The sequence below is a fragment of the Metarhizium acridum genome (assembly GCF_019434415.1).
Source record: "Metarhizium acridum strain ARSEF 324 chromosome Unknown scaffold_1, whole genome shotgun sequence".
Classification (NCBI taxonomy): Eukaryota; Fungi; Ascomycota; class Sordariomycetes; order Hypocreales; family Clavicipitaceae; genus Metarhizium; species Metarhizium acridum.
In genome coordinates, this window is record NW_027094015.1 from 5,572,980 (window position 1) to 5,598,723 (window position 25,744).

The following is a 25,744-nucleotide window of genomic DNA, read 5'->3' on the forward strand; positions in this document are numbered from 1 at the left end:
TTGTCATACACGGCCCCGTCTCCGCACTCTCGGTTGGCTCTTAGCATCTTTGCGCTGCCGCCTCAATCTGGACATGGTTTCGGTCTCCCATGTATGGAAGACAAAAGCGAATACAGGAGCTCATCGCGACATATATTTATACCACAGGATTGCATTACATCGACGGTGTTGTTTAAAATTCAGTGCCAATTTTGCGTCACGTAAATATCCTGCAGCGTATTCCCCAACCATTTACATACTTGGCTTTCAGCTTGGCTACTGCCGCATCGCCTCATTTGATGACGCTAAACTTTGCCATCAACTGAACTAATAAAGTTCCGAGAGCACCCCCTCACCTTTGCCATTAAAGCCAAGGCTTTTTTACTCTACCTACCTAGGAAGGTATTGAATCAAGGAAGAGCCGAGTGCTCCGATAAGGCTAGCTGGACTAGAAAAGACTAGTCACGCATGGATTCGAGAAATAAGAGAGAGAAAACAAAATACAGTCGGCCAATGCCATTCGACTGACGTTCTTGGACTTCTTTCCAGGAGCTAATATGCTATATTTTCCTATTCTGGTAGCAGTCATCTGGCTCAAGAAGGCGAGTCGATAGAGATAACAGAGGCAAAGAAGCTCAAGCTTGGAAGTACCACATCAAGGCTCATGGATGACATCCTTCAACCACCTGTCCCACGAAGTGAACAACACTCTATATCATGCACAACCATCTACCATCGCCAGAGGGACTTGTAACATCATTATCAGATTCGATGTCCGGACCTTCCCAAATCCCATCCCCACATCCCTCTTAGTAGGCTCTTACCCCCACCGTCTGTTCATCGAGCAGTTAGTTGGTCAAAGTCAACCTCTTCACGTTGCCCATTTGCGTTCCCATCACGGCATCCCATCATCAAGCTCTACATCCACACAGCTCCAGCCATGTCTCTGCCCAGCGCCACTTCAAAGTCGCTCACACTCGCCAAAGCCACCAAACATGAGAGAGTCTACGTCTGGACTCGCCACCAGCCGGTCTGGGGCCGCAGACTAACGGCCCAAGCCTACGTCGACAGAGAAGAGCATCTCCTCACCTGCCAACTGACCAAAGACGGCGGTCTCACCTCCTGGATTCTCACAGATCCCACCAGCACCGACGCCCACGGCGCCCCGAGCGGCCGTCCCATCCTCTCCGCCGCGGAAACATACCGCAAGCGAGCCATCGTTCGCGACCCAGGCGGCACCGTCCGGGACGTGACTGCCTACGGCATCGCCAGCGTCTTCACCCTCGACGAGTTTCGCCGCCAGGGCTACGCCGGCCGAATGTTCGCCCTGCTCGGCGAGACCCTCGCCGGGTGGCAGGCCGGGAAGCCCGGCAGCGCCGAGTTCTCCATCCTCTTCTCGGACATCGGCAAGGACTTTTACGCCAATCACCAGTGGATGCCGTTTCGAAGCGTACACATGACGTTTCCCACTACGCCGTTTACCACCCGGTACGACGACCAGCTCACCCTCATAACAGGGGACAATTTGCAGGCAATTGCCCGGCTAGACGAGCAGACTCTCCGCAGGAAGATTGCCGATCCTCCCAGCCGAGGATATAAAAGGAGGGTAGCGATCCTGCCTGATTTTGCCACATACGAGTGGCATGTAGCCAGGGAGAGGTTCATGTGCGACTACATGCTGGGCAAGGCGCCGACCGTTCATGGAGCCATTTACACGCCCGCGGATGCGCCCGATTCCCGAGTCTGGATGCTGTGGTCCAACATCCTGTATGGGGGCAAGGAAAAGCCGCAAGATAATGTCATGAATATTCTCCATTATGCCTGGGAGAACGAGAATATGTCGGATGAGGACTTGTCAAGGGCATTGGGTGCCATCATGGGTCTTGTTCATACCAAAGCCCAGGACTGGCTTTGCTCCAGGGTGGACATGTGGAATCCGGATGAGCGGACGCAAAGACTGCTGGAAAATATGACTCGCCTTCAGGGCAAGCTGATTGTTCGGGAAAAAACAAACATTCCAAGCCTCAGATGGTTCGGTCAAGGTCCAGTGTCGGAGGTCGAGTGGGTTGACAATGAGAAGTTTGAGTGGTGTTAATAGCCCTAGAAATTCTGGCACAGACAAGGATAGACGGATCTAGAGACAACACGAATATCATCATCGTCATTTCATCCATCTATTCTACCCCACGGTGAATATCCCCTGCCAAAATCATTGAAAATCAGTAGACGTCCACTTTTCCTCTTGTCCCTCAAATGCCAGGACTCCTTTGACTACATGCTACTCCGAGCGCCGAAATCATCTTCTTTGTTAAATTCTCTAGTAGCTCCTGCCAAACATGACCCATTGCTGTGCTTTGCCAGAGCATTCGGGATTCAAGCAGGCAGTTTCACCAGGGACAAGCTCGGTCCCTTGGGGCTGCTCAAAGGGAATGCAAAGACTCTTCATGCCCATGGAAGGGACCTTTTGATTCTCAGGGACATCTCGGTTGTCATCAGCTCGGGTGGTGAGTTCCTTGATGCGGTCCTCACACTTGCCATCCAGACAGAAAGGAATAAGGACAACGTTCTTTTCATCAAGGGCGGGAAGCACGTCTTCCCACTTGGTGATCTTCTTGCGGTGCTCGGCGAAGGAGGCCTCCGCTTTCTTGTACATGTCCGCTTGGATAGTTTCCAAGAGCTCAGGGATCTTAGTCGCAATGTCGGCGATAGGGATGGTGCCTTTCTCGCCAGTGTCACGCCGGGCAAAGGAGACGACTTCCTTGGCGGCATCCTTGGGTCCGAACTCCAATCGCACTGGGACACCCTTCATCTCCCAGTCGTTGAACTTCCAGGCTGGTGTGTAGCCCTCTCTCCAATCTGACTGCGTGCGAACACCAGCCTTTTTCAGTGTTGCACGCATATCCTCAATCTGATCTTCATGCTTCTGTCTGTCCTCAGGAGTGGTATTCTTGTTTATACCAACAGGGATAAAAATAACTTGGGTCTGGGCGACACGAGGAGGAAGAACAAGACCCTTGTCATCACCATGCACCATGACCATTACACCAATGACTCGGGTGGACAGGCCCCAAGAGTTTTGCCACACGTGAACGTGCTGACCCTTGTTCTGAGGGTCTTCAACTGTGATTTGGAACATTTTGCTGAAGTTCTGTCCCAAACAATGGGACGTAGCTCCCTGAATACCTCTACCATTGGAAGGAATGTATCCCTCGACGGTTGTAGTATAGTATCCTCCAGCAAACTTCTCGTTCTCAGTCTTCTTGCCGCGAACTACAGGTACGGCTAGAAGCTTCTCGTACACACCTGCGTACAGCTCCAAAATTTCCAGTACTTCTTCCCCTGCCAATTCTTCAGTCAGATGGGCAGTGTGACCTTCTTGCCATAAGAATTCTCGAGTTCGGAGGAACGGGGTGGTCTGCTTAGCTTCCCAGCGCACGACGGAGTTCCACTGGTTCAGTCGGAGGGGAAGGTCTCGGTGGCTGCGGATCCATTTTGCGTAGTAAGGATACATGACAGCCTCGGAAGTTGGACGAATGGCGACAGGAACATCGAGCTTTTTGTCACCACTATATGTTCGTTAGCAACTGCAAAACATGTCTCTAGTTAGTAGCAAGTTCAATCCAATACGTACGCTCTCTCAACCCAAGCAAGCTCAGGCGCAAAGCCATCGACGTGGTCTTTCTCCTTGTCGAGCGACGTCTTGGAAAGGAAGAGAGGAAAGCTAGCTTCTTCCACACCAAGTTCTTCGATATGGCCCGAGAACCATTTGCGGATAGTGCTCCAGATGTGCATAGACAAAGGACGCAGAACAAAAAAGCCTGAAATTTCTTGGTAGTATTCGACCATTTCGGCCTTAAGGACTACCTCTTGATACCATGCCGAGAAGTTCTCAGCCTTGGAATTAGTAATTCCAATAATGTCGTCCGTCTTCTTGCCTCCAACAACGGGAAGAGAGGCCTTTTTTGCAGCCTTTGCAGCCTTTTCGGCAGCGACCTTGGCCTGCTTTTCAGCCTTCTTCAAGGCGCTTTTCGACTGTTCAGCGGGGGGCTCCATGTCTTGCGAGAACAGCAGAGTGGCGGAAAATTGGCAACTACCGCGATAATAGTAATAAATTGAAAATTGCCAATGAATGGACCACTTCGATTCTACCGAGAAAATACAACAACAAGAGAAGCACAAGCGTGGGCTCAAGAACGCTGGTTTTTGGCTAGTGTTGCTTGGGGAGGAAAAAGATAAGGGAATCTGAATGACTCTTTGCCGTGGTCGTCGGAGCAGCATCGGGGTCGCTGTGCCCCGCGACTCTTGCCTTTCTTTTTTCCCTTCGTTGGAAGGAGGGGCAACTTGGGGCACCATTCAAAATTTCAGGCCGCACGTGCGCTGTCCAATCGGAGCGTTGGGCTTCGCCCCTTCTGTCATAGTGGGTCAGGTCCCTGGCCGTGGTTGCCCTGTGCCACTTGCCATCTCGGAGCCGGAACAATCTTTCTTCCGGACGAAAAAGTCGAGAGACGGAGATGTACTGAAGCTCAGTAGCTCGTGCCGGCTCTAGGACACAACCTGCAGGCCGAAATTCGATCCGCGACAACCACAACTGCCAGCTCCCCAGACCACGCATACTGCCCGAAAAACTGGACAGCCACGGAAATGGCGTCTATGTTCGAGCAACCCAGGAACGGCACCCTATTTCTGGGCGGCCAGAAGATATCAGGGTCTGACATTCGTGATCAGAACGGTACGGCCCCTCGACACCTCGGTGGGGTGGCGGTCGACCATGTTTTTGCTAATCTTTGGTCCAGTCCTCGCTACCCAGGCAATCGCAAATGTTGTCAAAAGCTCTTTCGGTCCCAGTGGTTTGGATAAGATGATGGTCGACGACATTGGTGTAAGAGTTATCTTATTCGACCATTATACGCCGTTGAACATACCCCTCACATACCCATAGGACGTTACGGTTACCAACGACGGCGCCACCATCCTTGGACTTCTAGATGTTGAAGATCCCGCCGGAAAGATTCTCGTCGACTTAGCACAGCAACAAGACAAGGAAGTCGGCGACGGCACCACGTCAGTTGTTCTAATTGCAGCTGAGTTGCTGCGAAGAGGGAATGAGCTTATGAAGAACCGCATACACCCCACCACGATAATCACCGGCTACAGGCTGGCTCTCCGAGAGGCCGTAAAATATCTCAATGAGAATGTCAGCATCAAGGTCGAAAATCTCGGACGCGAGTCCCTCATCAGCATTGCCAAGACATCCATGTCCAGCAAGATTATTGGCGCCGACTCCGATTTCTTCGCCAACATGGTCGTTGACGCTATTCAGGCCGTCAAGACCACCAACAACCGAAACGAAACAAAGTACCCCGTCAAAGCCGTCAACATTCTGAAGGCCCACGGAAAGGGTACTCGTGAATCGATGCTGATCAAGGGCTATGCCCTGAACTGCACCGTTGCTTCTCAGGCGATGCCCACTCGGATCCAGGATGCTAAGATTGCTATTTTAGATATGAACCTGCAAAAGGAAAGAATGAAGATGGGGGTTCAGATCACCGTTGACGACCCTCAACAATTAGAACAGATCCGGGCCCGCGAGTCTGGCATGATTCTTGAGAGAGTCGAGCTTATTCTCAAGGCTGGAGCCAACGTCATTCTCACTACCAAGGGCATTGACGACCTTGTACTCAAGATGTTTGTCGAACGCGGTGCCATGGGTGTTAGAAGGTGCAAAAAGGAGGACCTGCGACGGATTGCCAAGGCCACTGGCGGTACCCTCTTGAGCACCCTATCTGACCTCAATGGTGACGAGAAGTACGAACCCTCGTACCTTGGCCATGCTGATGAAGTCAGCCAGGAGCGCATTTCCGATGACGAGTGCATCCTGATCAAAGGAACCAAGGCTCACTCATCTTCGTCAATCGTTTTGCGTGGCCCCAACGACTACTCCCTGGACGAGATGGAGCGCTCGGTACATGACTCCCTGTGCGCCGTGAAGCGGACCCTAGAAAGCGGCAGCATTGTTCCTGGTGGCGGTGCCGTGGAAACAGCTCTGCACATTTACCTGGAAGAATTCGCCGGCACCGTCGGATCCCGCGAGCAGCTCGCCATTGGCGAATTCGCCCAGTCCCTGCTCATCATTCCCAAAACTTTGGCCGTCAACGCTGCCAAGGACGGAGCCGAGCTCGTTGCCCAGCTTCGATCACGGCACGCCCTGTCACAACGTATCCAAGAAGGCGACGGTAGTGAGGATGAAAAGACCATTGCCAGAAAAAAGGGCTACAAGAACTACGGCCTGGACCTGATGCGTGGCAAGGTTGTGGATGAGCTTAAGCAAGGTGTTTTGGAGCCTAGCATCAGCAAGGTGCGACAGCTGAAGAGTGCTGTAGAGGCTTGCATCAGCATCATGAGAATTGATACCCTGATCAAGTTGGATCCAGAGCAGCAGGCAGAGGATGATGGCCACGGTCACTAAAGGGAGAAAAAAAAATGGGTGGCCTGGGAAAGGAAAATGGGATTATTCGGTTGTAATTAGATGCTTCGCCGTGACAAACTCAACCCTGCATCTGAAGACAATTTCTCGGAACTTCCTGCCTACTGAGTTTTCTGCGAGTTTCGTTCTTGTGGTGAGTGATGCATGTTGCAGATTGAGGGAACCACATGCAGGACATGTGGCAGTATTTGCTTCTACTACAGATAGCAGCTGACACCCACATGCAATCGAGAGTTCATACGGTCCAGTGTCCGGTTGTGACGCGACGAAAGTAAAGGAACATATGGAATTATTTCGTAGTACGTTGTATTTTATACAAAGCCGGTAGCTCACGTCTAAGAAACAGGAGTGGCGCCTCATTCGGACGTGGCAGCTTCTTCATACCAAGAGTCCTTTTCCCTACTACTCCTTGTCTCCGTCTTCTTCTCCACATTTTCATTGCAACATTTAACAATAATTTCTATTTTCGATCGCTCGAGACTAGCCTTACTCGTACACCAGGTTCAACCACTTAACCAACGACCAGCTTGCCTTCCTCGGGGAAGTCGTATTCGGGGATCTCGAGGTTTAGGGGCGCAGGGCCCTTTCTTATCCGACCAGAGATATCGTAGTGGGAGCCGTGGCATGGGCAAAACCAGCCGCCGAAATCGCCGGCCTCACCGATGGGGACACAACCTAGATGGGTGCAAACACCTAACGTCACGGTTAGTGTGAGTGTTTATGTGCAGCGGTTAACAAGACAGTAGTCTCGGTAGCGACTATCGAGACTGCACCTGGTTAAACCCGTAGCCAGGACCTTCTTACCCAACATTACAAGCCACTCGGGCTGTTTAACACGCTCATCATCGGTCTGGGGGTCTCGCAAGCTAGCGACGTTGACCTTGTTGGCCTGGTCGATTTCGTCCTGTGTTCGGTGTCGGATGAAGACGGGCTTGCCACGCCACTTAATAATGACCTGCAGCGATCAAGTTAGATTGATTGGCAGGTCAATTGATATCGTCGTCCCGTTGAGGTCGACTCACATTCTTGCCTTCGGGAATGGCGTTTAGGTCCACCTCGACCTTGGCCATGGCCAAGACATCAGCGGAAGCGGACATGTTGACAAGGAATTCTGCCCCAAAAGCATCAGTATCATCCATTGAACTATTTCCCTTTCCAATTACACATCCATCGCAGTCACATAAAGCTCAATGGCTCTCTCCGCCGCCTAAATGTTGAAAAGAAATAGTTGGCCGAAACATACCCTGAACAGTGCTCTTGGCTCCAGCAGCAGATAGGGCACCCATGGTGCCGACCATGAAGTAGGAAAACAGCTTGTTGTTGCCCTCGCCCTTCTTGGACATATACTTTCCAAAGTCCGGGATCGAGCTGCCCTTGTCGGATCCCATCTTGAAAGGGCTTTGGTAGGAGGAAGCCGCGCTGTCCGATCGCACGGCAGTGGTGCTGAGAGCGCGCACCGCGGGCATGGCCGGCTTAGCGGCAGAGCGCAGGCATAGCCTAGATGCGGAAGCAAGAGACGCCATCGTGAGGAGGGTTGCTCGATGCCGGCGACGGAGTGGAGGGAGATGTTGGAGAGGTATGAGTTCTTTACTGCGCATTTAGAGGTACATGAGCCGCTTGATGATTTTCAACAGTTGCTGCCTGAGGCGACAAAATATCTCGGAAATTGGTGGCTTCTGATTGGATAGGGCGGCCTCTCAGAGCTGCCTTTCCGGACTCGCCCGGGTATCTTGTCCACGCTAATTAATCGTACCAATGCCACTCACAAGCAACGGGTTTGATGGCCAATTCACAGCATAGCAGCTTAATTATTCGACGACTTGTATAGTTAATGTTTTGGTCTAAATTCCTGCTTCTAAATGAGTTGATCCGTTTGACTGAGCACGCTACAGAATTGATGCCACTGGCCCTCATTAAGACCCAGTAAGCTGACATCTACTCCGTATGCCAGGATATATTTCCCCGTAGCCGAGTAGAGGTAACATTTCTCAGCTATCATAGAATAGCGTAACGCGCGATAGTAAAGCACTTTATCAGATCACCGCCATTTTGTCTTTCACCCTATCATTATCCGTATATTACACATGTGTCTATTTGGGATCTTATCATCCATTGTGATCCATACTTTTAATGCATCCTTCTCAGCTCTTCGATCATATTTCTCATGTCTTCAACACTTGGTCCAAGGCCCTCACAGACAAGTTCCTGCTTCGCCTCGTCTAGATCCAGAAACCTTTCTACCATTTCCCCATCTACAAAGCGGAAGGGCCCGTCGCCTTCACGGGCCTTATTCCTGAACGCACGCCAGAGGTTGAAACTGACATTTCCTGGAGCATAAATGTAGTCCTGAAGCCTCGCTTGGAAGGTAAGAAGCAAATCTTGATACTTTGGTGCAATTTCGCCAAACAAATATAATGTCCCCTCAATCTGTACTAGTATTAGAAGTTGGGTCCAACAGTTGATGGTAGTTTCTGATAAACCTACTGATCCAAGGAAGGCCTTAGGAGAGACCACGGCGTTCTCGTTCGATGCCACATGTAATCTCCTGATTTGATTAATCTGTTCCCCAATGTTAATCTCACTTGTGACTTCCAGCTTATTCCGGTCTTGCTCAGTAGGAGCTTCTGGGTTCCGCTGCAAAACGATAATATTCCCCTGGGCGTCTGCCTCCAACCACCTCTCCCCATCAAGATTGGCTACGGACGTCGCCCAGCCAGGTTGATAGTGTCGCGCAACCTCTTCTAGTTTAGCGCGAGAACCATCTTTGGATGGAATAAACTCTACCAAGGTCAGGGATTGCATTAGATCGACCACTCCAATGATGTTGCCGGAGATGTCTAGGCCCAGAGGGAATGATGCTGGACGATAGGCTGCCAGTTTTTGCAAAGAGCCGAATACCGTGGTTTCTTCCACATAATTATACACCACCACAGTCTTCGAAAGTCCAGCCACGATGTGCTCTCCAAGTGTGCTGAGACATCGGCATGCACCCTTCAGATTGTGAGAGACGATCTGGTAAACTTGACGATTTTCGTCAACACCAAGCACCAGAATTCGTCCACGAGTATCATTCTCCTCTATGGCATCATCATCGGTTACGAAACTCGTTCCAATAATAAAGCGCTCTGCGAGATTTCCCGTGCTATCTGGTAGCTCTGCTCGAATAACGGTCTCAACCATTTCCAATGATGTGGAGGTGTTGAAGATAAATGGCTTCCCAAGTTCTTGGAAAATAATTTCGTCAACTATTCTGAATGAGCTTGTTATGACCTCCTCGTTGTGAATAAGCTCTTTTTTGATGCAACCAAGCCCGAAAACCTTCAATGTGGGTGAATATGCAACTCGTCGAACAGTTTCCTTCACCGAGAGTGTCTTAACATGTGTGAGACGTTCCTTATCAATATGGCTAAGTCGTATATGACTGTCTGTGGGAAGAACAATAGAGTTTGGAAATGCCTCCGAGTCAAAGGGAGCGACATACGTTGCGTCGTCTGCAGTTGTTGCCGAGTATATAATTCTTCCTTCAGCGCTGTAAATCAAGCTGGCGTGCTCGGTTGTTGCGAAAACGTTACATGTTCCATCCTCTTGAGGAAGAACATGCAGTCGAGCAGGGCTGCTTCCTAGTGTCACACTCTTCCGGCCTGATATTGTGTATCCTTGCATAGACATATCAAACGTGACAACATTTCCATCTTCCAAAGCAATAAGGAGAGTGGGACCAGAAACTTGAGGTGGGTGCAGTTGCACCAGGGCAATATCTCGTGGCACCGACGCACTATCCTCAGTCTGTCTGAGAGGTTCACCATGCAGAGGCTGTAGTGTAGCGAGATCGACAATGGATATAGTGCCTGAAGTCCACCACCCCACCACTCCTATATCAGGAGAATCTCTAGCGGCATGTAGACATGAGATCTGGTCCGGTTGACCTGAGGATTCATCTCCGGATGTATCCCGCAAGACGGCGGCTAAATTGTCGTGCAGGTTCAACGAAACAAGTGATGAGCCATCAATTGAGAGCAAAGCCCATCCTTTATTTGCCGATGCAGCTGTGATTGCCTTGCCACTGGGGGCATCCCATGAGCACAAATTCACACCACTTTCTGAGTCTAGCAAGACAGCAGATTTAGGTGTTACTTGTAGGAGCCGACCATCAGATATATTGACAGCCAGCAAAGTCTCCATATCTAAAGTCAAGCCTTGAAAGGCGTAAACTTCTTCTATGTCGCCTGCAGAGTCGAATCTAAGAACCCGTGTGTCTGCAACTGATGATACCACAAGTGTATCCACATGGCTCGATTCATGAGATCGTAAAGTGAAGAGGCCCTTGGTGTCCTGAATTTCATCAAGGATACCCTGATCTTCAAGACCAACACCACTCCGGATACTTCGCAGACTGCCATCATGATACGCACCGCATCCGGCTACAATCCTGGCCTGACCGGAAGAGAACGCGTTTCCGAACTGACTGTCACCTTCTCTGTTCCCCATATCCATAATTGCAAAATCTAAGATTGGGGCATTGTTAGATAAAGTTTTGACCAACACCATGACTTGTGCATCAATATCGATACGAAGCAACTGTGAATCGCCATGGTGGGAAGCCAAGAAGAGCATGTCATCTCCCATATAAACAAGTGACGACGCTCGAGAAGTATACGCTGATGAGTCAGGGAATCTCATGGGCGAGACCGCCATGCCAGTCACCACGATACCAGTCGATTCAGTGGTAGTTTCAATGGTAAGTATGTCCAATCGTCCGTAGTCATCGGCTAATAAGTAGTGGACGTCGTCATATTCCGTCCATGCCACATATATTTTTGGGTCCTGCAGAGTTGATGAGACCCTCGAGTAAGTGAGGCTGTCGAAGTACGTGATGAGTGTTTCTCCCACAACCAATAATCCTCCCAGATGCGCCTTTGCCCCTTCGTTATTGCGAACATGATATCGTTTCTCTTCCCTGAAGGGGACTGGGATAAGCATAGATGCATATGGATCGGAGATGACTTGATCCAGCTCTCTCTCCCTGTGTGGATCAAAACTGGCCACATTACCACGATTGTCGTCCTTGGTGAGCCTATATACGGCTATACGAGCCTCCTCTTGGTCGGTTTGTGTCTTGTACAAGAAGGCGATTTTAGGATGTCCGGTTTGGCTGTGCAAGAACGTGCTAGCTTTCATCCAGAGCTCAGTTAATCGCACTTGATCTAGAGCCACCAGCTTTGTTGTTATTCCCTTTCGCATAGGCAGACGGAACACGTTTAAAACGCCTTCCCAAAGATGCATAGCCATGAATTTGCCTGTGGGGTCTACCAAACACTTGTTCTGACTCTGAGAATGCCGCATGTACTGCTCAGCAACATCCTCAATGCTTTGTTCGACTGTGTCTAGCTGGTTCGTTTCGGAGTTCCAGGCAACGTTGAAATAATTTAATCGATCGGTGCCTATGAAGAGCAAATCGGTTTCGGAATCTTTGGGCTGCAGGCGTTGGAGCATGGATATCGTCCCGTAGATTAGCTTTGTATGAAGACAAGTCATTCCCTCGTCGGTAAGGCGCCATATCTCGAGCCGATTAGCTTTCCTGTCAGCACCAAAAAATCAGTACAACAGTCCAACCACAAATGTTTGGTAACAATCTAGAGCCAGGGCTGCTGGGGTAACTCACGCGACTACCAGGTCCTCTACATCTGGGGACAAGAACCTGATGCGCAGAGCATGTCGAATGCTCGTTGGCTTGTGCACCGGCGCAATATAGGACATGGTGAAGTCAAGGCAAGGCGGTTTAGTGATGCACAATTGAAGAGGCTCTCCTCGAGAGCCACACGAACTCCTCCATGTAATGGTGGTGAGGTTGCGCGGGCTGTCGTCATTCGTGATCGGAATTAGGGCGGACATGTGGAGGTTCTGGCAAATCTGTGGGCGCTGGAGGCACCTGACTGCAGGTACGGAGTAACTTAATTGGCGTCTGGTGAACTGGTTTGGTCTGGACATGGAGCACGCTGGTACCAAATGGCCGCTGTAGTAATGCCATGAACTGCGTACATGGTACCAGCACGCAACATTGAGCTACTATTACACCCACTGTACTTACGCTTGACCTACTGGGAGCGAGCTCTGGTCCGGCGGACCAGACCTACAGAAAGCCTGATCGCTCCTGCCTAAAAATCCAACTCAACCGTGACATGTTAATCACCTGCGGTAATGCAAAATCTCGGGAGCAACCTAATGATAGCAGTGACCAAAATGTCGGCCTCATCTGACCCCGGTTCGTCTACCTACAGTCCCCATTATCTGTATCCTTCTTTAGTCCTTGATAGGGCCCGGGTAGGGGGAACATGAGAAATATCCCAGATGACACCGTCGAAACCGCGGGTCAATATGCGAGGCATGAGAATTGCTTCATTAACCATCGTGGCTATCCGTTCGACATCGCGTATCAATTATCTTCTCTCCAACAAACGACCTTTCCCGGCCAGTCAAATTCTCCGGAACCAGAAGGAGAACACGAGCTATGTGCCGACCTGTTACCTGATCCAACGCTTGAGCACAAAGAGCCCCCTAACCGATATCAGCAATTCTTAAATGGCCTGGAAGAACGCTGTAACAACATAGAATCCCTCCCTCGAATGCTTCCAGCGTGGAATGATGCATACACCACTCTTACATGGCCGACAATGTTTCTTGAAATAGATTTTGATCCAGAACTGGACTTAGCAGTACATAAGGAACAAATAAGGGCCAAGAGGGACCCCGATCTCACCAAAGTTTGGCTGCCAGTCTCGCGAATGGATGAAGCAAAAGATGAAGGTCTACAATTCCCTCAGCGAGCGCGCAGGTTAGCACAGCTGCTTTGGCACCAGCTTGAGAATGAGAGGACGACAACAGATGCCGATCAAAGTTATTTGGATGAGATTAGACAGGAAGCCGATCAGGTTGTGGAGAGTTTCAGTAAAACATCAGGCTCTGTGTTGCCATCCGTAAGTCCGATTATCTAGCATCCTCAACCCATTATTAACGAACCCAGTTAGACGAGAACTTCGTAGAACTCGCGACAATGTCTGCACTATCGCAGCAGGACAGAGAATCCTCTTCCGATGCAGAGTCTTTTGTTTCGGTCATTGATCTTACGTCGGAGCCGGATAACGTCAACTTACGACAAGACGATTTCGCCGTGTCAGCAACAGACCCATGTACCGATACAAATACGCATATTTGCTCCCCATCGCAAATGTTGCCTACCAACGGGACTCAACTTTGCTATGAAGCGAGTGAGGACTCTCACAAGCAGGATCCTGAGGTATTCTGTCCGCCTCGGATTCGTAATAGTTTCTCGCCATCCCCGTACCGTTTCTGTTCGGACGATTCCAAGTCATGCTCTTTCCAAGAACCCTATGACGACGGCAACGAAGCTCTGGTAGCGGTTGTCAGTGATGAAATACCGAAGAAAAAGCCGCCTGATCAGGAGTCTTTCGACCTATCCATTTCAAAATACTTTGTGCATAACACAGCTTCTGATACTGCTCATGAAGCACCCGAACTTCCACGGTTGGAAACCCGACCAAACAATCGGGTTGAAATTATGGTTAATAAAGGATTGAGAAGGGGTTTCTCACAGAAGGGCACGGTAGAAGAACGGTTGGTCGGCATACAAGCCCAATCCGCTAACCGCAGTTTCCCGGAGCCGTCAAAAGAGTCCATACAAAAGCGAAATAGCAGTGAAAATGCTTACAACACTGGCAACTTGCTAGCTCAGTTTATGGAAATGCGAGGTATTAGAAACAGTCGAGCGATTAGCTCCGACGCTGGACCGCCGTTGATATTGAGTCACCCAAAAGCCAACATTCCAGGCCAAGAAGTGGCCAAGATGACCAATCCAAATATCGAAAAAGGTGCGGATCAACAACCTGCTCTTGTACCAAGAATGTCGACTCCGAGGAAACCCGAATGTTGCTTAATATCACTCCAGTTGGGATATTCTATGATCAAGAACCTAGAGAAAGGTTGGCCGGCCGACAAGTTGGTTGATAGGGACTATGCGAGGCATCTACGCCTCTCAGATCAGTACACATGTGGCAATGACGCCGTCTCCTTTATTTCTCACGCCCATGAGGTTGATGTTTCTTTGACGCCAAACGACGGCATAGTTGTAACGACTCTGTTGCAGGTCAAGCAAAAACAATTGCCCGGGTCAAAGACTTTGACATCGCTGCGTCAAAGAATATTGAGCCTTAGCCAACAATACCGAACACTTATAGTATTTGTCTCTGAGGCCAATATCGCTGGCGAATACATGGCAGAACTGCCAACGTCAGATCTGGCTGCGTATGCTGATTTCGTTTGTTTCGTTTCCTACCTTGCAGCGGATATTAATGTTTACCTTGTCCCAGGGTCAGACAAGACGCTCTCCCGCTGGATCTTGTCGGTCATGGCACACTATAGTCCACAAATGGAGCATCTTGGAGACAGCATGGCATTTTGCGATACCAAGTGGGAGCTGTTCTTTCGACGATCTGGTATGAATGTGCGAGCTTCCCTTATATTATCTCATGTGCTGTTCAAAGAATTTGGGAGCTGTGGACTGCCTACATTTCTAGGAATGACGGCAGAGCAACAAATGTCAAAATATGGGGCGCCGTTGGGGCTGGAAGGACATATTTTACGTGCAGGGCGAATATGGGATATTGATGACAAGAAAATATAGTACATCAAGTATTTAATGGTGCTCGACTAGGAAAGACTGATCATTATAATCTATACTCTTTCTGACAACTGACGAGCCCGTACTAGCTGACCCTGTGATCAGGAAGCACTCATACCTCCCCTCGCTCGGTATCATCATAGCAATGAATGCTTCTTGCCTGATTCCCAATTTCCAGCTCACTGAAGTTACATGTTCCAGGATCCTCCATCCCAATCCAAAGGGGTTCATTGCATTTCTTATCACTACACTCTAGCGTCAGCTCGCCCACCGTACAAGGGAGAAGGTAACAGACTCACATGTAGAAATCACACACGACGCCCTCTGGGACCTTGGCACCGTTGACTTTTCCTGTCCTAATATTATTATCCATTAGCTGCCACTGTGTCAACAGGAGTCGCTTTTCACTGCACGTACAAGTCTTCGGGCAAGAGGGTGCATTTGTCATCTGGTTTGATCGTATACGCTTTGCCTTGGCATCTCTCCTTAGAATACACGGTTGCCTGCTGCGAATCAGGGAATCGTCCTGTTATTCAGTCAAGTTCATGAGCTGCGCTTGCCTTCTCTACAACTAGAGCGTTCACCGCCACAGAAAACATCGCGCCAGTCGCGAAAACCTGGAAGCGCATGACGGGCAGCCGGGTCTAGGTATCAAGTGGCAACACGTTGTTCAGTTTTTAGCGAATTTTTTCCATGGTGGCAGAAGAAAAGGTATCACAGGCTCTTATAGCAAACAAAGAGCACTACGAAGTTGGAAAAACCAGTGTTTGGCACATCAGCTCCCAGCCACGCAGTGTGTCACTCAATGACTACGACAACCTTCCGTTCCAAGAATTCGAGAAATTTTTTTCAATTAGCGTACGGATAGCGGTAGCAACACCATTCTGAAAAAGGGGACGATATGATTCACCTACTTTGGCCAAGTACATGCCGATCACGCGGCACGCTGGGACGATACCATCCTGCCTCTTGCGCCGTACGAAATTGAATGTTCCAAGGCTGCTGCAGGTCTGAGACCAAGACTGTGGCTTACATATTGGGATCAGCGGCCCGGCAGCCGGTTCGATTTACACGGGAGCAGTACAATTCGGGGCGTGAAGGAGGGTCAAGAAGCAATTCGTGATTTAGAAAAGCTGCTACGGAATGTTGCTAGGAGGGGAAAAAGAAAATGGGCTCCTTCGGAACCTTTGCCGGCATCGAGATTGGAGGAAGTAAACGCGAAAAAGATGTCCCAGCACACGCCATTGATTCTTTTTGCACTGTCGCTTCTAAGTGTCGACATGGTTGGTGCCATATGAGGCGCGAATGAACAACGACCCGGCAGTTGGTCCTCGATCAACCTATTTCACCCGAGCTTAATTTCTCGATGCATTGTATTCTCCCCGTATATGCGGCGATTAATATCTTCGGGTTGGACGCCGACAGCGACGTCCATTGTGCTATTCGAATCTAGCAAAGGGTTAGAGTCGTATATATTGTATGTTTTATTCTACTTCAAAAGACTGCAGTCTCAAATCATCGCCCAGATGTTATTCAAGGGCCGGGTTCAAGCCAGACAGCCAGATTTCCCTGGCAGACGCCCCCTTAGCATGACTGGCATACACCTCAACGAAGGCTCAAGGGCCAAGTAGGATTGTCACCTAACTCAGGGAAGATATTGGACGAGGATAAGACGATGTGACGTTCTTGCTGGCTTGACACAACTGTTTTGTAGGTTTGAACATGTCTCCGTGCAGTAAATATCCGGACTGTCGAGGATTTATGCATCTGTATGTAACGTACATGGCGATCTCAGAATAGCACAAAAATGCTTGTACACAAGTTGTTGTTGCTTCATCGACACCTACCATCCTACAAATGCATTGAACATTGGTCGGCTCACGTCTTGGGCGAGTCACAGCTGTTGTAGAAAAAAGTCCATCTGCCAAACCACGATAGCATAACGAGTAGACATTTCGAAACAGTCCCCTGCCGTTTTGTGTGCCGTTTTGTAAGTCCTCAAGTGCTTGCTGCACATTTCGGGGGCCAAGACAGAGGACCTCCATGTCCCTTCAGACCCAGCCAAATCCGGGCTGCGGCAAACAAGACCGACAGACCACGGCTGACACGCATGCCGAACTGGCCATAAGGCAGCACATGCAAAATATCACTTGTGCTATGTGCCCGTGAGGGGGGGAAGGTGACATATAACATGTCAAAAACTATATGACCTAGTGTGACTTTGCACTGCAGCAACGCAACAGCTTGCTGCGTGTCAACACATCGAGGTCATCCATCATCACTGGATATCACTGGCTACGTCTCCGTGAAGGAAAGAACGAGCCATCCCCATGTCTTGGACCTTGGCTTCCATGGCTATACACCAGTCAGCCCCTTTCGTACGATTCGCATGAAGATCTCTTCCCCGCCCCAAACTTGGAGCACGTCGACAGTTGTCACAGCCTGCCGAGTGTTGCGACAACCGTGAGCTCAGAGAAATGGCGTTCCTGGCTTTCGTAGCTTCCATGGTCATTTCTGGCGATCCTGTCGCGAACTCTAGAGCTATTGGACGCATGCATCAGATTTGAGGCGCGGGCAATGTACAGAACCCTGAGCCAAACTCTCGAAGAGTAAAACTTGGGAACAATCACCTCCATGACACGGGCAGTCAGAACCGACAATTATCCCTCAATCTGGTTGTGTTTACGATACACCTTATGAACCCTGACCCTAGCGAACTCCAATCTCGAATTTCCAGCGACTCCATTTCCGCAGGGCTGAAACACATTTAAAAGCCACAAGTCCTTGGGCTCAGCCAAAATTGCCCGTGTCCAATCCAGGATTCAGACTTGCCTGAACGAATTGTGTGACGTGCGGCATCTATCCTGGACTGCAGACTCGAGCCAAGGATCAAAAAGCCAAGACGGTGTTCATGACCCATAAATTAGCGACTAGATGGCAATGAATGTCTATTCTCAACGCTGCCGGTCCGGTAGGTTTGACCGACGCTTCTGTCAACCCTACAAAAAGGCTACGTTTGCGAGAGCGCCTGTTTTCTATGATGTGTCCAAATTATGTCTAGATTCAAAAGAGATAGAAAGAACAAGACCAAACAAATACAAAGCTATTCAACACATCTCCCACAATGGTCGAGGTAGTTTCTTTGCCCACGACCCATCGACTTGGTGAATTTGCTTCAGACCGATGTATACGACTCGACATGATGTGTTGGTTGGGGCCATAGACCTCGATGCAAGGCCGTAGTAATCGGATATGGCGTGGGCCAGCCAGCGCCTGAATGTCATTATTAGTACCACGCCGTGCCACGTAGAAATTCAATTGCTCCTTACTTGAAAGCCGCACTTTCGCCCTCACCAAAGGAGTCAAATACAAGGCCAGAATCGACCGTCTCCTGGGGAGCTGTCCTCTGGGCCCTGCAATGTCGAGCCTCCTTCTTCTCACGCAACTCTCGCATAGCACTGTCTCTACCTACGAAGACAATTTCCTCATCGTCCGAGTCCAGCTCAGATTCGTTAGAGATCTCATCGCTTCCACGCTGTCGTCGTGCCGACTCCAAACGCCGGTCCTGCTCTTCGAAAAGAAACTGCCTGACAGGATCCTCTATTGCGTGGACCCAACTCCGGATGGCCGGAGTGCGTTTCGCTATCTCCCGTAGGTCTCGGGGAACTTCACCAACGCTTAGGCCGGTAGCACTTCCAGTTTTGAGTTGTTGCTTCTTGCGAACGGCTTGAAGCTTGGTTGTTTTCTCTTCAACTCTCTGTCGGAGGCCTCGGTCCCAGAATTGGGCGAGTTGATACGGAACTCGTTGAACTGGATGTGTCGGCCGAACCTCCCAATCTGCAGCCAACGGTGGCTGGGCGTTGGGAACACCAACAAGCCGGTCTAGACAGTGTGGTAAGCAGCGGATTCAACCGCAATCACGAGACAAAGAATTACCATTTTCCCATCGCCGACGCTGGCGACTCCCTTCCTTACCCTTGAGCAATTCATCTCGGCGCTTCATGCTGTCACGCCTCGACGGCGGTCGACGTGGGAGCGCATTTTCACCTCCAGCCTCGTTGAGTGCGACGACACGCGTCTGCTTCTGTGTGGTTGCTTCATTGTCGAGTGGGATAGACAACGGAGTACCAGTCCCACGCGCAACTGGGGACACGCTCAAAGATTGCAGTGCAGATATGGTCCATGCATTAATGTCGATGGCGCCATTTGTGACAGGCGTGGACGCTGACTGCAAATGGACAGGAATGTTGGTGTGTTCCTCTGGTGGAGGAACTGCACTGTATATGGCCATGGAGATAGGGGGGAGAGAGATACAGAGAGAGAGTCGTGCGCAAAGAGCGAATCAATGTACCAATTCGAGGGACAGTGCAGATAAGCGTTCAATCTTCGTCAGAAGTGACTCCTAGAGCCGGCATATGTCGTCTTCAATGTTGATTGCTGATACGCTCCAGGCTGCAACCAACGTGAGAATGTCGTCGTGGTATCAATGGAGGGGCGGGCGCATCCTAAAGTAGGTTGTCACTGCGATGCTGTGACTCGACGGTGGGGCCCACGAGGTAGAACGCGCTCTGCGATAGGCTAGGATCGGCTACGGATAGGCCAACAATAGGCCAGAGATGGGCCGTGGAAGCTTGAGGCTGCACCCCAGAAATCTGCTATCGCCGCTCAACGTTGTGCAATGCAAGTGTTTGGCCGAGTGCCTTTTCGGCGACACACCACCGTCACCTCATGGCTCCAGCGTTCTGACAGCCACGAATTGTGTTCCGCCATACTCTCAGTCCGCTCAAAGATCAGGGCAGGAGCCCTCCGAACTGGGCGACAATACTATATCTGCTTCAGTACGGAGTACATACCAAAAGCATCCTCCTAGAGTCGGAAAGTGAGATGCAAGCACTTAAAGCATGCCCCGCCGAAGCAATGTGATACCCCTGTCCAATCGTCATGTCACGAGCCAGACAGACCTCACATGAGCAGTTTAAGCAACATGCATAAATACTTATAACCGATCAAACTGACTCTATTGTAGGCTGAGCTCCTGCCTCTTTATGACCAATCTCGCCAGTCACGTCAGAGGCGGTACAAAGCCATCCTTTCTTCCCGTGGCAGAAGCTTGGCTGATGCAGATGCCCCATATCTCCAGTAAGATTAGCAAACGAGAGAACGCAGTTTCCTGGATCTAGTGAACAACAACACAATGCATTCTCTCTTCCGTTTTGTCTTCTCGGGAATGCGCATGCCCATAAACAGGAGCAATTATTACAAGAGAACGACCAAAGGACAACCCGCAAATTCCCCTGCATACAGTCTAGAACCCAGTTTTCCTAGCGTTTCTTGGTAGTTCGATAATTCTTTCGAGGATTTCCAATGCCACCGGGGCGTAATAAAGGCTGATTCTCCCGTTCGATAGCTCTTTGCTCTCGCTCCTGAATATCGTCCAAGTCTTCTTCAGTTTCGGCGTATCGCTCCGGATGCCCCGTGAAAGGGCCTGGCAAGCCTCGTTCCCATCCCTCGGAATAAGTCCTGCTTGCCAGTGAAGGTCGCGGTGGCGCTGAGTTCTGTAGGGAGGAGTACGTGGCGTCGACATTTTGATTCGACTGTTGGCGTTCATGATGTCGCGCCGCCATCTCGTAGTAGATGCCAAGTACTAAGACGCAGCCTTGCATGATGGCTGTCAAGAGATAAATTGCCCATGTACTCCACCCTTTTGGACCAAGCCTGGCGTAGAGACTTGCGGCAAATAAGAGGCCTCCCGGAGTCTGGATGCACATCATCGGAATGCTCAAACTCCCAACATGTTTCAAGTGGTACGTGGTCCAAATCTGCGGAAAGTATTGAATTGCTGCCAACGCTGTAGCCATAACCCCCAAGAAGTTTGCCCAGGCTGTCATATGGTTCGGCAAAGCAATTGTAAAGACGCCAGTTATGATGACAACCAGCAGGCCGTGCACGACGCAGGCGAGGCCAACACCAACCGCGGTCTGCCATTTTGGAGATTCTCCCGCAAGATCCTCAGAAGGTATAGTCGCATCTCGGTATCGAAAGAATATAAGGAATAGAACGAGTCTAGAGCCCTCATTGGGTCAATAAAGCAAACTTAGTCAAGTGACCAGAGCAAGAACACCAAAAAAACGCAGGATGAATTACACATACATGAGAGTGAAACAGACCCACTGCGTACCAAGCTGAGCAACGCCCAATAATCCAGCAGTGCACTGAAATGCCTCTAATTCTTTGCAACATCCTATAGCAGCCCTGGACTGCGGAACAGTCAAGATGTTGGCAAAGCCCGAGGTGGCGGACGTAGTTCCAAGCAGAACAAAGTAGGGGGAGATACCTTCCGCCGTTCCTCGGGAAATGATTCGATAATGTTGTGGAAGATATGATATTAAGAGGCCAACTAAAATGAGGCTATTGTAGGACTGCATGTCAGTAACTTTCGACCTAGGGCAGGCTGAAGGACAGGGTAGTGTAACATACATAGATATTACAAGTTCGAGATAAGAGGGATCCTTGAGCGCCTCGCATTCAGAATACCTATACGAAAGTAGAGAATCCATAATGGCCATCCGACCTTCGCATAGAGGAGATAATATTTCGCGACGTGTCGGATTGTTTCTGTTGCTTCGCGTCGGGTTGATATGTGAGAAGGCAATGCGCAACTCTAGACATTGACTGTTGCATAGGATGTTCAAGCAAACCAAAACGCAGTAGTTTTCGGATGTCTTGAACCTTGAAATCGGCTAGGTCCAAGTACAAGGCGAGTTATACCAACGAACAGAACGCGTCAAGGCAGCACGAAAACATGTTTGTCTGTGAGATTAGGGCGAGGGATGAAACAGGATCAAGGAAAATGGTGCGGGTAAGCGTGAGGCCGAGGAATAGATCCAGAGGCAGCAATAATTCGGAAGCAGCCTGTGCAGTGGGCGACAACTGAGCCGGAAGCTGTTGAAGCTTGCGAATGGTGGAGTCGGTCAGCTGGTGAGGCTCGAAGTTGGAGGAGTAAGATTGATATGGGGATATGGATCGGGTTGAGGTGACATCCAGACGGACATACAGTACAGGCTCGCAGCCACTCGGCCAAGGACGAGTGAAGGGCAGAGGCGGCCGTGGACCTGGACATCTAAGGTATGAAGCACCAAACAAGCACCTGAGGGGATGTGACGCAGGAGGCAGGAGCAGGTGTCAGGACCCACCTGCCTGATCGCGCCGACGTTGTCGTGTGGATCCGTCGTGGGCTCGCGGCTGTCCTTGGCAGGATGACTGGTGCTGCGGCGGCTCAGGCGGTCCGAGTGGTCTTTGGCCGGGTCGGGGGGGTTCTTTCTTACCATCCCTTGGAATGTGCGCAGGTTGCCTGTTATGTATCTACTCCGCTTTTCTGCGATACTTAGCTTCCTTGTGTGACGGTAACTTCTTACATATATAGGATTAAGAATACTTTTTTTATCACATAAATTCTGAGGTAACTTAAGTGCCTTTTAATTTAATATCTCTAGTTTGTCAGCATCCTTGGTCGTTACAAAAATGGCACCTGCGCACATTCAAAGGTATAAGCAAGTGCGGTCTGGTACAAGGGTCCTACCTAAAGTGGGAAGCACGCCAGTTCTAGCCATCCAACATCACCCGCACGATTACTCTGTCCACTGATATCCTCAGTGCTAGTTCAGAACAGGACCTGGTTTCCTTTGCGTCGCGAGTTGGGAGTTGGGATAGAGCGATCCAGCAACACACAATTTCTTGACTCACACGCCCCAGTCGGCACTGACCATGCAATACCGCCCGTATGACGTGACTAGCTCCTGCCCTAGGATAAGGCCCTGATCCTATAAACCGCGGCTGACGGTCAGCCGGCTGACGAAGAGACTTGCGCCACTAAATTTTAAGGGGATATTCCCCTCGTGTCGACCTCCACTGGTCTTCGGTTGATCCTTGCCAGCGATATTTTTCACCGCCTTTGTGGTGTTTTTCTCGTCAGCAAGGTCGGGCGCATCGTGGAAGGCCATAACGCAATAACGTTATTGACCTGATTACAGCTTTTAGCAGGTATATCTCTTTGTTCAACGGTATCAGCGACCATACTGACCTTTTTATCATTCCTTGATAACTCATTATGCCCTGGACCAAATTAACAACGCTGTATTTTCTCGAGTTATTGCTAGAGGCCCGGCGGAATAACCTTCTTTCGAGTGTAAAAAAACCCGCATTTCGAGACCTATGCAAGTCATTAGTTAAGGAAATGCAAGAGAAGTTTCCACATGAAGTTTGGACTGTGAAAATGCTGGAGAATAAGCACAATCATTTACGAACTTTTTGGAAAGCATTTCGTGATGCTGCCGACCGGTCTGGCACAACGTACGATACCGAAACGAAAAAGCTGTGTTTAAGCGAGCAAAACATTGATTTGATTCGGTCAAAGTACCCAAAATGCGGTCGGGTGGTTACTTCACAGCCATTATTAACGAATGATGTAATTGATTATGACGAATGGCTTGAGATTTTTTCCAATGAGACTCCCACCGGCCAATTCATAACCGAAGCCCACGAGACTAAAGGATTTATATCTGTCGATCGTCAAATGGAAGCAGATAATAGCCAGGATAATTTTCTTGAAAGCCAAGAGACAATACAAGCCAGGGTTAATCATACAAATACCGTGAAGACTAGTGGCTCTAATAGTATTGATGATTTTCTCGAGGAAGGCCCTTCTCAAGGGGATATAATAAATTCGGCACAGGCGTTATTGATAAACGAATCCGACGATACCAGCGATACTGGTGAGGCTTCAACGCCAACAGGGCCCTCGAATCCTTCGCGAAGGACGCCGCAAAGCTCGTTAGCTAGCGAAATACAGCCAAACACACTGCCAGGGAGTCTTCGAAAGAGAAAGGCATCATCCCTACAAACAGATTTAATGTTAGCAATGTCTGAAGCTATTCATGAGCTTGCTAAGCGGCCCCGAAATCACATCATTAGCTCTAATCCACAGTTAGAAGGCGCGGATCACCTGGAAAGGGCTTGCAAAGATGCCCATAAATTGGGTGAGGAATTCGGGCTATCCTTATCGGTTCAAGTTCTTTCATGGCTTCAGAAAAACCCAAGGAATCCAGTATTGTGGAATTCTCTTCCAACAAAGGAGTTAAAACAAGCGTGGATAGCTTCAAATTTCGGGGAAAATGTTGAAGGTTAAAAAAGGGTTCAAATTAGCGGGGTATCTAGCCAGCTTGGTGTTTTTCTAGCAAAAAAAGAGCTGCCGGCTGCTGCCTAGAAAAGCTGCCTTTTTTCCATCAAAACACCAACAAATTCATCTCATAATATGAAAATACATGCGTAGCTATCTTCTTGCCGCTCCCATGATACCTCCTGGGCATCACCGCAGATAACCCGTTCATGACTTTGGCTCGTAATCAAGAGAAAGCGCCTTTTCACTGTCCCATCAATAACCCATTCCTTCTTCCTTGTTCAGTTAACAAGCGGGGAACATTTCTTCACCAATTCGTATTCGGTGTCATTGACAGTTGCCATCCAGGACGTCCGTGGAGGCAAGGACTGTCGCTCCAGTGCAGGTGAGGAAACCAGCTTACCTGCAGCTACATGGCGACGGACGAAGCCGGCGTATTGCGGATGCAATTCAAAATATGCAGGATTTCGCCCTTCTATCAAGAGGCAATCCAGCTCTGGGCATTCGTCAACAGTCGTAGTAGGCACAATCGCAATAGCGCCGGTCAGAAGATGCGCGAGGTCACAGGTCAGTCCGAAATGGTGGAAGACAAAATCCGGTGCGCGAGCTATGGTTTCATCGTCAAGGGGCCCAAAAGTTTTGCCAACCGTCATAAGTCCCTTGCTTGTGGATTTGAGATCGGTTGCCCAACTATGTGGATGACTTGATCATCATAAACAAGATAGCCAAAGTGAACCGGAGCTATGTTGCTGGTTGTAGTGCACCATGTCGTCGTGACGATGAGCTGATAAGGCACAGGTGTTAAACCTCACTAATTGTGGTCTCTGATAGAACTCAAGCGCAGTTTATATTTCCTCCGTCTGCATGAACCTGCATCCAGAGTATCTTTCAATGAGGGTATTGTGTTGGCAATTCCGACTGGGGTCGTATGTTCAACATTTTCTACACCGTGCTTGCTAATCCGTAAACACCTAGTCGATAGTTTCGGACACCCATGAGCTGATTTTTCACAAGGTCCAGTCATTACTAATGTCGATTCTCTTGCCCTGTATTTGGCAATAGCCTTTGCCAGGATACCCGTGAAGATTTCACGTCGTGTCACGTCATCCTACCACACCGCCACCGAAAGACCAAATTTTCAGACTTGATTCATCCAGAATTTTGCAGCTCCATCCCTGCCCAGCGTGTGCGTCGACTGCATCATATTCATCTTTAATATCGGAATGCTCCCATCCCCCAGAACAGGTGGCGATGACTGATCCGCTATTATGCAAAATTGAGGCACAGACCGGAGAATCATGAGGATTCCAACTCCAGGACGGCTGCGTTTCTGCTGCAGTCAGTCCGACTTGGTCCCAAACAATTACAGAGCCATCTTGAGAGCCGGCCCACACCTCAAAACCTCCATCCC

General features: G+C 49.7%; 11 protein-coding genes across 12 annotated transcripts; 5 read left to right on the forward strand and 6 right to left on the reverse strand.

Moving 5' to 3' along the window:
* Positions 1 to 563: 563 nt before the first annotated feature.
* On the reverse strand, positions 564 to 4,289 carry J3458_001739 (uncharacterized protein). The gene is made up of 2 exons (XM_007809405.2): positions 3,611 to 4,289; positions 564 to 3,545 (listed from the first exon to the last, which is right to left on the reverse strand). The coding sequence occupies exons 1-2, from the start codon at positions 4,255 to 4,257 to the stop codon at positions 2,297 to 2,299; spliced, it is 1,896 nt and encodes a 631-aa protein (XP_007807596.2). The 5' UTR covers positions 4,258 to 4,289; the 3' UTR covers positions 564 to 2,296.
* Positions 672 to 2,144, forward strand: J3458_001738 (uncharacterized protein). Its single transcript, XM_007809404.2, has one exon. The coding sequence runs from the start codon at positions 920 to 922 to the stop codon at positions 2,072 to 2,074; it is 1,155 nt and encodes a 384-aa protein (XP_007807595.1). The 5' UTR covers positions 672 to 919; the 3' UTR covers positions 2,075 to 2,144.
* A 245-nt stretch (positions 4,290 to 4,534) lies between the features above and the next one.
* cct1_1 (chaperonin-containing T-complex alpha subunit Cct1) lies at positions 4,535 to 6,819 on the forward strand. Of its 2 annotated transcripts, XM_007809406.2 has the most exons (3): positions 4,535 to 4,708; positions 4,773 to 4,858; positions 4,919 to 6,555. In XM_007809406.2, exons 1-3 carry the CDS (start codon positions 4,621 to 4,623, stop codon positions 6,443 to 6,445), a joined length of 1,701 nt encoding a protein of 566 aa, XP_007807597.2. In that variant the 5' UTR covers positions 4,535 to 4,620; the 3' UTR covers positions 6,446 to 6,555. The 2 variants fall into 2 exon arrangements, with proteins under 2 accessions (XP_007807597.2, XP_065978781.1); XM_066116894.1 differs by having other exon boundaries at positions 4,773 to 6,819.
* On the reverse strand, positions 6,816 to 8,039 carry RIP1_1 (ubiquinol--cytochrome-c reductase catalytic subunit rip1). Its single transcript, XM_007809407.2, has 4 exons — positions 7,707 to 8,039; positions 7,486 to 7,574; positions 7,268 to 7,418; positions 6,816 to 7,156 (listed from the first exon to the last, which is right to left on the reverse strand). The coding sequence occupies exons 1-4, from the start codon at positions 7,984 to 7,986 to the stop codon at positions 6,975 to 6,977; spliced, it is 702 nt and encodes a 233-aa protein (XP_007807598.1). The 5' UTR covers positions 7,987 to 8,039; the 3' UTR covers positions 6,816 to 6,974.
* A 196-nt stretch (positions 8,040 to 8,235) lies between these two features.
* J3458_001742 (uncharacterized protein) lies at positions 8,236 to 12,343 on the reverse strand. Its single transcript, XM_007809408.2, has 2 exons — positions 12,126 to 12,343; positions 8,236 to 12,041 (listed from the first exon to the last, which is right to left on the reverse strand). The coding sequence occupies exons 1-2, from the start codon at positions 12,218 to 12,220 to the stop codon at positions 8,591 to 8,593; spliced, it is 3,546 nt and encodes a 1,181-aa protein (XP_007807599.2). The 5' UTR covers positions 12,221 to 12,343; the 3' UTR covers positions 8,236 to 8,590.
* A 452-nt stretch (positions 12,344 to 12,795) lies between these two features.
* J3458_001743 (uncharacterized protein) lies at positions 12,796 to 13,455 on the forward strand (the record flags this gene model as incomplete). Its single annotated transcript, XM_066116895.1, has 1 exon — positions 12,796 to 13,455. One exon carries the CDS (start codon positions 12,796 to 12,798, stop codon positions 13,453 to 13,455), a length of 660 nt encoding a protein of 219 aa, XP_065978782.1.
* A 59-nt stretch (positions 13,456 to 13,514) lies between these two features.
* On the forward strand, positions 13,515 to 15,161 carry J3458_001744 (uncharacterized protein; the record flags this gene model as incomplete). The annotated part of the gene is made up of 1 exon (XM_066116896.1): positions 13,515 to 15,161. The coding sequence occupies one exon, from the start codon at positions 13,515 to 13,517 to the stop codon at positions 15,159 to 15,161; it is 1,647 nt and encodes a 548-aa protein (XP_065978783.1).
* Positions 15,162 to 15,270: 109 nt separating this feature from the next.
* Positions 15,271 to 15,897, reverse strand: J3458_001745 (uncharacterized protein; the record flags this gene model as incomplete). Its single annotated transcript, XM_066116897.1, has 4 exons — positions 15,719 to 15,897; positions 15,576 to 15,661; positions 15,458 to 15,514; positions 15,271 to 15,403 (listed from the first exon to the last, which is right to left on the reverse strand). The coding sequence occupies exons 1-4, from the start codon at positions 15,785 to 15,787 to the stop codon at positions 15,271 to 15,273; spliced, it is 345 nt and encodes a 114-aa protein (XP_065978784.1). The 5' UTR covers positions 15,788 to 15,897.
* A 2,368-nt stretch (positions 15,898 to 18,265) lies between these two features.
* Positions 18,266 to 19,449, reverse strand: J3458_001746 (uncharacterized protein; the record flags this gene model as incomplete). The annotated part of the gene is made up of 3 exons (XM_007809410.2): positions 18,266 to 18,431; positions 18,488 to 19,040; positions 19,095 to 19,449. 3 exons carry the CDS (start codon positions 19,447 to 19,449, stop codon positions 18,266 to 18,268), a joined length of 1,074 nt encoding a protein of 357 aa, XP_007807601.2.
* Positions 19,450 to 20,479: 1,030 nt separating this feature from the next.
* On the reverse strand, positions 20,480 to 21,715 carry J3458_001747 (uncharacterized protein; the record flags this gene model as incomplete). Its single annotated transcript, XM_066116898.1, has 3 exons — positions 20,480 to 21,221; positions 21,309 to 21,566; positions 21,636 to 21,715. The coding sequence occupies 3 exons, from the start codon at positions 21,713 to 21,715 to the stop codon at positions 20,480 to 20,482; spliced, it is 1,080 nt and encodes a 359-aa protein (XP_065978785.1).
* A 1,550-nt stretch (positions 21,716 to 23,265) lies between these two features.
* On the forward strand, positions 23,266 to 24,342 carry J3458_001748 (uncharacterized protein; the record flags this gene model as incomplete). The annotated part of the gene is made up of 1 exon (XM_066116899.1): positions 23,266 to 24,342. One exon carries the CDS (start codon positions 23,266 to 23,268, stop codon positions 24,340 to 24,342), a length of 1,077 nt encoding a protein of 358 aa, XP_065978786.1.
* Positions 24,343 to 25,744: the final 1,402 nt, after the last annotated feature.